Source organism: Dendrobates tinctorius, unplaced genomic scaffold (assembly GCF_039654945.1).
Source record: "Dendrobates tinctorius isolate UK_male_01 unplaced genomic scaffold, ASM3965494v1 ptg000051l, whole genome shotgun sequence".
NCBI classification, from domain to species: domain Eukaryota; kingdom Metazoa; phylum Chordata; class Amphibia; order Anura; family Dendrobatidae; genus Dendrobates; species Dendrobates tinctorius.
The window spans coordinates 7834051-7846789 of NW_027361719.1; the positions used below are offsets into that span (position 1 = coordinate 7834051).

The window sequence follows — 12739 nt, forward strand, 5'->3', positions numbered from 1 at the left end:
TATGTGTGTGTGTGTGTCACCAACCAATCACGAAGCATCTTTCATTTCACCAGAGCTGTTCAAAAGAAGCTCAGCTCTGATTGGTTGCTATGATCAACAGTTTTCCTTGCAAGCAATCACTAAGCATTAGGGATGAGCGAGTACTGTAGTATTCAGACTCGCTGTACTCGTTACGAGTACCTCCTAATACTCGAGTACTCGTATTGAGTACCGAGTCCAATGTAAGTCTATGGGAAATGTGATTAATGGGCGGGGACTGTGATGGACTGGGCGGGGACAGTGCGAAGACTGTGCCAGGTTATGCGGGACTGTGCCGAGCTGTGCGGGACTGTGCTGGCCTGTGCGGGGACTGTGCCGGGCTGTACGGGGCTGTGCTGGCCTGTGCCGTGCTGTGCGGGACTGTGCAGGGCTTTGCAGGTACTGTGCGGGACTATGCTGGGCTGTGTGGGACTGTGGTGGGCCGTGCTGGGCTGTGCGGGGACTGTGCCGTGCTTTGCGGGACTGTGCAGGGCTTTGCAGGTACTGTGCAGGACTGTGCTGGGCTGTGTGGGACTGTGGTGGGCCGTGCTGGGCTGTGCGAGGACTGTGCACGGCTGTGCGGGGACTGTGCGGGCTGTTGCGAATATTGCGAGGCGAGTAGTGAAATACTCGCGAGGATTCGAGTACCGCATTACTCGCCAAGTACCGAATCCTCACAAGTATGCTCGCTCATCCAGTGTCGGACTGGGGTACCAAGGGCCCACCAGTAACAATGACTTTGGGGGCCACTTTTCACCTGCATACAAATATTACACTGCCCTTCTTCACAAATTTATATAAATCTCTATATAATAAATTAGGTAGTTTGGTTGATGATGAATGATGGGATGATGCTTTTTTCTGTACGGAGTAAAATCATGTGAATCATGCCAAGTACTACCCATATAATAGGGTTGGGGTCCCTGTCTGCACAGGGGCCCACGGGGAATTCCCCTGTTCCCCTATGGGCCAGTCCAAGCCTGCGCTCATCCCTACTAAGCATCTCTCATTTCACCAGAGCTGGTTAAAAGTAGCTGAGCTGTGACTGGTTGCTATGACCAACAGTTTTCTCACTGCATGACAACACCTCAGCAGACAGTGACCAGGTGGGAGAAATCTAGCATCCCCGGAAACATAAACTCCCAGCCATTGTCTGCCCCCCAGAAAGGAGCACAGAGCTCATGACAGAAATGAATCCCCCCTCCCGTGGATCACTGGTATGCAAGTTAGGGCAAATCCACTCTGCGCTTTGGTACTGACCCCAGGCCTCTCTTAAAGGGATCCTAGGTATGGAAGTCAGGGCAATTGCCTTCAAATGCTCTGGTACTGACCCCAGGCTCTCTTAAAGGGATCTCCTGCACGGAAGTTAGGGCAAATCCCTCAGAGCTCTGATTCTGACCCCAGGGTTCTATTAAAGGGATCATTGGTATGCAAGTCAGGGCAAATCCATCCGGCGCTCTGGTTCTGACCCAAGGCCCCTCTTAAAGGGATCCCCGATATGGAAGTCAGGGCAAATGCCTTCAAATGCTCTGGTACTGACCCCAGGATCTCTTAAAGGGATCTCCTGTACAGAAGTTAGGGCAAATCCCTCAGCGCTCTGATTCTGACCCCAGGGTTATATTAAAGGATCATTGGTATGTAAGTCAGGGCAAATCCAATCAGCGCTCTGGTTCTGATCCCAGGCTTTCTTAAAGGGATCCCCGATATGGAAGTTAGGACCGTTCCACTCGGCGCTCTGGTTCTGACCCCAGGCTGACGGGATGATGTGGGATATTAGGGGTAGTAGTCTGGTGGCTCTGGCTGACGGGATGATATGGGATATTAGGGTAGTAGTCCGGTGGCTCTGACGGGAATGATGTGGGATATTGGGGGTAGTAGTCCCGCGGCTGTGACGGGATGATGTGGGATATTAGTGGTAGTTGTCCGGTGGCTCTGACAGGATGATGTGGGATATTAGGGGTAGTAGTCCGGCGGATGTGACGGGATGATGTTGGATATTAGTAGTCCGGTGGCTCTTGTCTGATGGGACGATGTGAGATATTAGGGGTAGTAGTCTGGAAGCACTGGCTGACGGGATGATGTGGGATATTATAGTGAATGTGGCTATGCGGAGTGGGCGGGGCTATACACTCATCTACATATATTCATTATAATTTGTTATAACTAACTGTAGTTAGTTACTATGCTAGTGTTATATACAGTATATTACTATGGACGTATGAGAGGATGAGGATTGCTCTTCTGTCATTTCCAATGCTGGCATGAATGATATAGGTCAGTGTTGGGGCAGATGCTAGTGGGCGGGCAGAGGGGCAGTGCTGTACATTGAGGTGGGGGCGGGGCTACCTCTGGCTGGGAGCTTAAAAAAAAAGCCCATGATGCTGCCTGGTCTGAGAGCGGAGAATATAAACAAACTGGTTGCCGGTAGTGAAGTGATATTCAAGAAAAACGAAAGGTAGAAACAAAAAAGAATATATAGGGGTTTTACATATTACAGTACAGCACATACAGCACAGATTGGCTTAAAAAAGAATATTTGGATTTCGGGGTCAAACAACCTCTTGGTGTATGTTCCCACGGTCAGTAAAAGCTGCGGGTTGGACGCTGCGTACCTCCGCAGCATCCAACCCGCACCGTCCAGATGTTACAGCATATTGGATGTGATTTGAAGACATCCCACCTCCACTATGCGTACATGGACGCCTCCGGCTTCCCTGCGGAGACGCACATGCGGCGCGTCTTTCCAGACCGCAGCATGTCTATTTATGTAGCGGAGACGCTCAGTCTCTGCTGCGTAAATTACCCATTCACCATCATTAGATGAGGTAAAACCGCATTATCTTCGTAGTAGCATGCGTGTTAAGTGCGGGAACGCAGTTTACTACGCATATGTACTACGGTAATTTAAATAAAAGTGTACCTTGTTTCAGCCGGAAGGTCGTGTACACTGCAGTTCTCGCGATGAGCTGAGCTGATTGCGAGAACTGCCATGCACGTGACCGCTGGGGACAGGGTTATCTCCGGTCACTAGCTAAGTTCTCACGATCAGCTGATCGAGAAAACTGCAGTGCACGTGACCACCGGGGACCGAGTTATCTCCGGTCATCAGCTTAAAGCTCAGCTGTGTTCTAGATGTCAAAATGCCACCATTCAGCCAAAGGCATCCAGATGTAGCAGAGCTGGGCTCGTCATGGGACAGTATGTATATCTTCTCGGTGGACAGGTAAGAATATTGTTGCTTGTTTATTTTAATTCTCTTACAGGAGACGAGGGCGTTGGTGGAATAGGCGATGCAGTAAGTTTGGTTTAATTAAGATCTATTAAAGGAATCTGTGTCATTATTTCAATTAAAATACTTTATTCTGGCTGTGTCTTTATTTACCATGTAACTATAGGTAATGGATAGGTGTCTTGTAGACGCCTCTCCATTACTAATCCGTGGGCTTGATGTCACCTGACAATACAAAGGTGACATCAACCCCACAAATATTACCCCACTTGCCACCGCTACAGGGCAAGTGGGAAGAACCGGGTAAAGTGCCATGGGACCAAAATCCATGGGCCTCGCCAGCCTGAGAATACCAGGCCACAGATGTCTGCTTTTTTCCTTGGCTGCTTAACAATAATAGGGGGACCCCACGCTATTTTAGGGGATACCACTATTTTTGCTAACCATGCAAGGTAAGCAGACTGCTGCAGCCTGGTATTATCAGGCTGGTAAGGTTCATGGATATTGGATCCTTACCAGCCTGAAATACCAGTCCCAGTAGTCTGCTTTACTCTTGCTTGTTAGCAAATATAGGGGAACCCCACGCCATTTTTTTTAAATTATTTATTAAAAGTAGGGGACCTTTCTCTGTGCCTTCCTCCACTTCCTGTGTCATGTACTTCTGGCTGTGTCAAAAGATTCACCATTATTTAAATTAGTACAAATGCGTAGTAAGCTGCGTTCCCGCACTTAATATGCATGTGGCTAGGAAGATAATGCGGTTTTACTGCATCTAATGAAAATGCATGGGTAATTTATGCATCTCTGCTACATAAATTGGCATGCTGCGGTCTGGAAAGACGCTCCGCATCTCCGTCTCTGCGGGTGAGCTGTGGGCATTGGTGCACGCATAGTGGGCATGGGATTTCCTGAAATCCTATCCACTATGCTGTAACAGCTGGATGCTGCAGCTTTTACTGACAGTGTGCACATACCCCAATATATCTAGAAACAGGAAATCACTTTTTTTTCCTTTCCAGAAGCCGTATTTTTCGCACTATAAGGCTGGTTTCACATTTGCGTTTTTTTTCGCGGTATTTTAGCGCTAAATAGCGCATGCGTTTTTTTTCCCTATACTTTGCATGGGATGCGCTTATGTGCGCATACACATGCGTTTGTACGCGTTTTACCGCGCATGCGTTTTTTTGCGGTATGCGCTCGGGCGCACAAAATGCAACCTGTTGCATTTTTTTAGCGTCCGACTTGCCTCAAAAAAAACGCATGCGCGCGCAATGCGTTTTTTTACAGCAAGACACCCATTATAAGTCTATGGTGAGCATATGTGCGCATTGGCATGCTTATGTATGCGTCTTTTTGCACATGCGTTTTTTTTTTTTACCATTAGTTTAGACAATGGAATTTAGGGGTTTGGGTTAGAGTTAGGGTTAGTTAAGGGGGTTTAGGGTCAGGGTCAGGGTTAGGGTTAGGATCAGGGTATGGTTTGGTTAAGGGTTAGGGTTAGGATCAGGGTATGGTTTGGTTAAGGGTTAGGGTCAGGGTCAGGGTCAGGGTTAGGGTCAGGGTTAGGTTTAGGGTCAGGGTTAGGGTCAGGGTTAGGGTCAGGGTTAGGGTCAGGGTTAGGGTTAGTTAGGGTTTGGGTTAGGGTTAAGTATGGTTTGGTTAAGGGTTAGGGTCAGGGTTAGGGTCAGGGTTAGGGTCAGGGTTAGGTTTAGGGTCAGGGTTTGGGTTAGTTAGGGTTTAGGGTTTGGGTTAGGGTTAAGTATGGTTTGGTTAAGGGTTAGGGTCAGGGTTAGGGTCAGGGTTAGGGTTAGTAAAGTCATGGTTTGGGTTAGTGTGAGGGGCCACCTAATGTTGGAAAAAACGCAAACGCGGTAAAAACGCACTAAAAACGCATACAAACGCATAAAAACGCTGCGTTTTTTTCATGCATGCTCATAAAAATGCTTGAAAAAAACGCAGCAGTTGTATGCTTTTGTATGCGGTTTTTTGCGGGGAAAAACGCGCTGCAAAAAAAAGCAAGTGTGAAACTAGCCTAAGATGCACCGGACCATAAGACGCACCCCAAATTTTCAGAAGGAAGATAGAGAAAAAAATAATAATGTGGGTCCGTCTTACAGTCAGGGGTCCGTCTTACAGTCCGAATTCAGCTTACCAGGGAAGCGATCCGGCACAGGTGGAGGAGTGGTCACAGGGGTTATTCAGTGGTCCAGGCTGGTGCGGTGGCGGCGGCTCTGTGCTGGGGCAGTTGGGCTGTGCTGGGGCTGGTGGGCTGTGCTGGGGCAGCTGGGCTGTGCTGGAGCAGCTGTGCTGGGGCAGATGGGCTGTGCTGGGGCAGCTGGGCTGTGCTGGGGCAGGTGTGCTGTGCTGGGGAAGCTGGGCTGTACTGGGACAGGTGGGCACTGTGGTGTGGTGGTGGCGGCGGGCTGTGCTCCTGTGCAGGGGCAGCGGCTCCTTTGCAGGGGCAGCGGCTCCGATGCAGGAGCAGCGACTCCGCCGTCATTTCTTCAAAGCCCGGAGGCCCCCGCAAATCCGTTGCTGGCTGCCGCCATGTTGCGGTGGTCTCCGGGAACATGGACGCCGGGAAGATGGCCGCCGGTCCGGGGACAGCGCATGCTCAGGTTCAGATCTTGTCCCGAGATCTCGGGAGACGAGATTCAAATCTCATCAACGAGATCTGAACCTGAGCATGCGCCGTCCTCGGACCAGCGGCCATCTTCCCGGCGTCCATGTTCCTGGAGGCCACCGCAACATGGCAGCAGCCAGCAACAGATTTGCGGGGGCCTCCGGGCTATGAGGAAATGCCGGCGGAGCCCCCACGGAGCACAGAGAGCCGCTGCCCCTGCACCGGAGCACAGCCCGCCACCACACCACAGAGCCCCGTGGCACCAGCCTCCAGCCATGATCGGAGGTTAGTATATTGCGGCCATAAGATGCACCCCCCACTTTCCCCCAAAATTTTTGGGGAAAAAAGTGCGTCTTATGGTCCGAAAAATACGGTGTATTACTTTTTTACTGCAATTTTTACATGAAGATCATTTTTAGCCAGTCCTCTCTGAACAATCGATGGGAGTAGCTGGGTCCCACTGGTTGTTTTTAGTTTTGTGCTGATGGCACTGCTGGACATTTGATTTTGAAAAGAGGTAAGTATTATCTTTGTTTTATCTGCTGCACTAAGTTTCTTTGGCTGACTACCACGTCTACAGTCCTCAACATTGCCAATGTCTTGGAGCATCTTCAAAAGAGCCTGAACAGCACATCTTCAAACCCTAGTCTGTGTTGAAATCTTTGCTGATGCACTATAACTACCTTTTATCTTTTTGCTGTGCTCAGTCTTGCTATGGTGTATGACCTGTAACATGAAACTGTCTTCCACAACCTCACCTTTTGTAGCAGAGTATGGCTGCTCCTTTCACAGTTTTAAACCTTCTACACTACTGTTTCTGTTTAAATTAATTACTGTGTTTTAGCCTTCTAATGGAAATTATGATCATTCTCACTTGTTTGGTTAAGTCATACACGTAACTGTAATTATACAAAATCCCTGTATTTATACAAGTGTACCTAGGAGAATGTATGCTGTTTTGCGGGCAAAGTGTGGTCACACCAAATATTGATTTGATTTTAGATTTCTCTTTTTTTCATCCACTTTTTGGTTTGCTAATTTATAGAAATAAACCAGTAACACTTCTATTTTTCAAACCTGCCTAAAATGTTTGCGCAGTACTGTATATTTATTTATTGTATTTCTTCCATAGGTTTGAGAAGCTAGACATAACACCGAAGAGTGCTCAGAAGCTGAAGCCAGTGTTGGAGAAATGGTTAAATGAGGCAGAAATGAGGAACCTGGAGGGACAACAAAATTTGATGGAATTTGTAGGTGGAGAGCCATCGAAGAAGCGAAAAAGGCGCACATCTTTTACTCCCCAAGCTGTGGAGGCCCTTAATATTTACTTTGAGAAGAATGCACTGCCCACTGGCCAGGAGATCACAGATATTGCTAAGGAGTTAAACTATGACCGTGAGGTGGTGAGGGTGTGGTTTTGTAATAGGCGCCAGACTCTGAAAAACACCAGTAAGCTGAACGTCTTTCAGATCCCCTAGAAGGTGATGAATCAAACCCCCTACCACCACCTTGTCGCCAGCACTTCATCCTCTCCACATATGGCAGTGGAAGAGCCCTCTTTCATTCATCTCTCAAGCACTTTGTGGCTGTATATATGCTTAATCCATATTATAGCCGGCTGTTTCCTCCATTTTAATCCTTGTCTCATGTTTTTATATTACAGAAACCTAGAGTGGTAAAGGCCATCGCAGCCCGATCCTTCTGGTGATATTACGCACGGTTAACGTACTCTGTGTAACCATGAAGCCAGATTGATTTATTGTGGGACAAAACTTGTGGACTTCTTTGACAATATTAACCCATTAATGTTGCTGAAGTTCATTTTTGTGATTATGTGGAGTTCCACGTTAAGCTCATTGTATGTGTACTCCTGATCCAAGTCCTTTTTTATACCAGAAACCTCCTAATTCTATGTGTTACTCATTCACGTATTCATGCTTTACATTTTATGGTATATTCCAGTTATTTGATTTTATGTCTACTTTTATGTATTTTACTTTCTACTTAGTAGAAAAAAACAACAGGTACTCAACTTAAAGAGGTTGTTTTGACGTAAAGCTACACACAATTGCCCCATTAGTTTTAGAAACTAACTTCTCATATATATTGCATAGATCTGTAAGTTTGATGGAGCCAGTGTCAGTCCTGATTTGAAACAGCATTCTAAAGCCCCCGTCACACATAGCGATCTTGCTAGCGAGATCGCTGCTGAGTCACAAGCTATCAGCGACCGGCCCCCCTGACGGTCATCGCCGATCGTTCCTGAAAGGTCAGGACTTTTTTTGGGTCGTTGGTCTCCCGCTGGCCAGCACGCATCGCTGTGTGTGGCAGGCGGGAGAGCAACGACCAGCGATCAGCGCCCTGGTAACCAAGGTAAACGTCGGGTTTCTAAGCAGCGCGCGGTGCTTAGAAACCCGATGCGTACCTTAGTTACCAGTGCGCTGATGCAGGGAGCTGGTAACCAAGGTACACATCGGGTTTCTAAGTGATGCGCGCCGCTTAGAACCCCGATGTGTACCTTAGTTACCAGCTCCTTGCATCAGCGCACTGGTAACTAACATACACAGCGACGCGCCCGCTCACCGTCGCTGGTGAAGCTGTCTGTTTGACAGCTCACCAGCGATCATGTAGCGACTCACCAGCGATCCTGACAAGTTGATATCGTTGTCGGGATCGCTGGTGAGTCGCTATGTGTGACGGGCCTTTAGTCTCTACATTTATACGATTACATTAAAAAAAACTCAGACATCCATATAATGATGTCCTTTCAAGACTCGTTCATCACCCCTAAAGACTAAAGGAGATAATTGGTGTAAATTAACTGGTTTTGCGCAGTTCAGATTTTTTCTATAGTTATTTTGATCAGTGGTTGCGAATCAATCAGTTCCCATCTTCTCTACACACCACAAATGAAGGGCACACAGTAGTGCAAATCCGCCAAATTTTCTGTGCAAAAACAGAACCTTTATTCCAAATGCTCACAAATTGTGTAATAAAAGAGCACTAATCAGTGTAAAACAAGTGCATGGCACGCTGATCAGTAATCCAGACATATGGTTTCGCCCACACAGATTTCTTCAGTAGCATAAGTGTGCGTGATGGAAACCCTCAGTCAGGTTTTAATCAACGTGCATGCAGATTAATTTGGAATCAAAGTTCAGTTTTTTACCCTGAAATTCTTGTGGTTTTGTATACTAGGAAATGACATGTCAGAGGTGAATAGTGAAAGTGGGAGCGGACTGCTTTACAACCACTGACTAAGGTACCTACAAGGACTGAAGTGCGGCATGCCAGCTGTTTCACGTAGAATGTTTACCGTGGTCTTTTAGAGGATATCATCTGAATTTGAGTTTCTCCTAATGTAGTTGTCTCTTAGACTGCCATCTAGAACAGTGCTTCTCAAACTTTGACATGAAAACCTTCTAAAACAGACCCTGACTGATGTCTGGGTCCTTACCAGCTTTTGTGGATTTTCATACTAAAAATAGAGAAAATGCTCTAAATTGAAGTTAACATCATAGTAAGGATAAAATGAGTCAATTATATTGCTGCATAGAATTATTATTATTATTATTATTATTTATTGTTATAGCGCTATTTATTCCATGGCGCTTTACATGTGAGGAGGGGTATACATAAAAACAAGTACAATAATCTTAAACAATACAAGTCATAACTGGTACAGGAGGAGAGAGGACCCTGCCCGCGAAGGCTCACAATCTACAAGAATGAAAAGACTTTGCAGAATATGATCACTTATATCAGGGGTGGGGAACCTTTTTTTCTGCCAAGGGCCATTTGGAAATTTCTAACATCAGCCGTGGGCATATTACACTGCCAGTCTCCTCAAAGCGGGAGATTCATCACTGCTCATGTTACATTTATAGAACCCAGGCAGTGGAAGGTCTGCTGTATACATCATATAGGAGACACTATACTGGTATATATGCATCACATAGACTGTATCTTCTGTGTATAGATAACATAGGAGACACTGAGGAAGTGTATATATAACACATAGGAGACACTGGGGCTGGGACATATACATCTCATAGAAGGTACTGGGCTGCATCTGCTGCCTCAGTTATCAGGACGTGAGCGTACTAACTCCGCCTTCAAAGAAGGTCCTGACACTTGCACTGGCCATCATTGGGACATAATCCTTCATTGCACACATGGTAGTGTTCAGCAGTAAATGCTGCTTGCAGTGTAAGGAGGAATAAAAGGTCCAGCGGCCCAGTTTTGCCTGCCCATTAATTCCTCCTTACACTGCACACACTGACACGTTTGTGGCACATGCCATGAAGCAATCTGTCTGGTGGCTGGAGGTAATGATATGGGCTGTAAATGGCCCGCGGGCCGGAGTTTCCCCACCCGTGACTTATATGAACACTGCTTCCCCAGCTATGCCTCGCCAACCTCTAGCTTTTGCCGTGCTGGTAAGGACAGTCTCACAGTTTAGGAAGCACTGATTTACACCCAAGATTGATCTTGAATTGCTATTTTTTTCTTACCGTCTGTCATGTGGCCTAACATACTTGCCCCTACAGTTTTCACCATAAAGCTGGAATATCTGGACTGGATTGAAAAAGTCGTCATTCAATGCACTTGTTTGAAAACATTAAATCAACACATTCCTCACTATTTTCATTAGGCAGACATTAACTTAAGCCTTATGTAACTATTACGTTTGAGTCATGAGTAACATAAAATTAATATTGTTACTGTTGGTTCAGTATAATACAGTGCAAGGGCAATAACCCATCCGACACATGCATGCCCTGAACACATGACAGCAGTAGTGTGCGTGGATTTATTGGTGTTGTCTGGTGAAAAAAAGTTTCCAGCTATCCAAAGGACAGGTGATAACTCATTGATCGATGGGGGTCCAACCACTGGGACCAGAACCGATCCATGTACCAGGGCCCTTTTATCCCCAGTAGCATGGAGCAGCAGTATTCATGCTTAACCGCTGCTGCATTTACTCCCTATGGGGCTGCCAAACGCTGCTCCGCTTCTTCCGGCATCCTGATAGAGACTGTTTATGAATGGAGGGGCGGTCTGCTGATCTGTGTAGGTCTCATAGGTCCGACCTCCACTGATCAGCAAACAATCACTTGTCCAGTGGATAGTTGGTAATATGTTTTCACTAGATAATCCCCTTTGAATCAAAAAAGCAGTTGTACAGATTAATGTAGACGTATTTACTTTTCACTGGCCAACCCCTTTAAGAGGTACCATGAGATATATGTTTCTACCATTGTTCACATATACAGTATGGCTCTTTCTGAGATTTCTTTATATGCATTAGCCATGCCAATGTCTTTTTAAAGTCTTGCTTTTATAGAAAATAATGTTCGTAGTGCTAAATCTTGTATTCCCGAAAATCCTGAGACTTGTTCCAATGCAGCATTGGCGTAGAGTCGCGTTGGATTTCATTTGAATAATTCAGTTATATTTACAGTGTGTGCTACAGGCAATAAAGCTTATCCATTAGAATATACCAACCGGTCAAGGATTGAAAAATAGGATATATTTGATTGAAAAGTAAGAGTTACAATTGTATAAAGATAGAGACCTAGATATCTCCTATTTTTCAAATATATAAAGTATCAGCTATCAATGCACATTTACAGCTTTAACAGATATTTTAAGATGAAGCATATTACTAAACTGTTTACATTTCCCGTCTGCTGTGGTTGCACAATTTCTTTATTATTCAAAATTGTTACATGACATCACAATGTTAAGATTTATGGGACAGTTTTATTTATGAGCACCAGACATGAAGAAGAGTGCTCACAAGAGACTTAGAACATCATGTGGTGGTTATTTTGCAATGTCACAAGAACACGTGTGTTTACGAACATGTTAATATAATGTTTTATATATAAAAAGAAAAATAGCGCAACTTTAGAGATGTTTTGGTTTTTTCATTTATATTTTTAACCCCTTCACTACCAAGGGTGGTTTGCACGTTAACTCCCGGGCCAATTTTTACAATTCTGACCACTGTCCCTTTATGAGGTAATAACTCTGAAACGCTTCCATGGATCCCGGTGATTCTGACACTGTTTTCTCGTGACATATTGTACTTCATGTTAGTGGTAAAATTTCATTCAAATAACTTGTGTTTATTTGTGAAAAAAATCAGAAATTTGGCGAAAATTTTGAAAATTTCGCAATTTTCCAACTTTGAATTTTTATGCTCTTAAATCACAGAGATACGGCTCACAAAAAACTTAATAAGTAACATTTCCCACATGTTTACTTTACATCAGCACAATTTTGGAACCAAAATTTTTTTTGTTAGGAAGTTATAAGGGTTAAAAGTTGACCAGCGATTTCTCTTTTTTGCAACACCATTTTATTTTTAGGACCACATCACATTTGAAGCCACTTTGAGGGGTCTATATGATAGAAAATACCCAAAAGTGACACCATTCTAAAAACTGCACCCCTTAAGGTGCTCAAAACCACATTCAAGATGCTTATTAACCCTTCAGGTTCTTCACAGAAATTTTTTGAATATTTAAAAAAAATGAACATTTAACTTTTTTTCACAAAAAAAATAATTCAGGTTCAATTTTTTTTATTTTACCAAGGGTAACAGGAGAAATTGGACTGCAAAAGTTATTGTGCAATTTGTCCTGAGTACGCTGATACCTGATATGTGGGGGTGGAACCACTGTTTCGGTGCATGACAGAGCTCAGAAGGGAAGGAGCGCCGTTTGACTTTTTCAATGCAAAATTGGCTGGAATTCAGATCGGACGCCATGTCACGTTTGGAGAGCCCCTGATGTACCTAAACAGTGGAAACCCCCCACAAGTGACCCCATTTTGGAAACTAGACCCCCCAAGGAACTTAT

At 45.1% G+C, this 12739-nt stretch overlaps 1 protein-coding gene across 4 annotated transcripts in view; it reads left to right on the top strand.

The window, feature by feature from the left end:
- POU6F1 (POU class 6 homeobox 1) overlaps positions 1–11786 on the top strand; it is a 165481-nt gene extending 153695 nt beyond the window's left edge. For all 4 annotated transcript variants that reach the window (XM_073576736.1, XM_073576735.1, XM_073576734.1 and 1 more), the window contains one exon: positions 7003–11786. In XM_073576736.1, coding sequence (XP_073432837.1) covers positions 7003–7348 — 346 coding nt within the window. In that variant the 3' untranslated portion in view covers positions 7349–11786. The remainder of the gene's footprint in view (positions 1–7002) is intronic.
- The last annotated feature ends 953 nt before the right edge of the window (positions 11787–12739 follow it).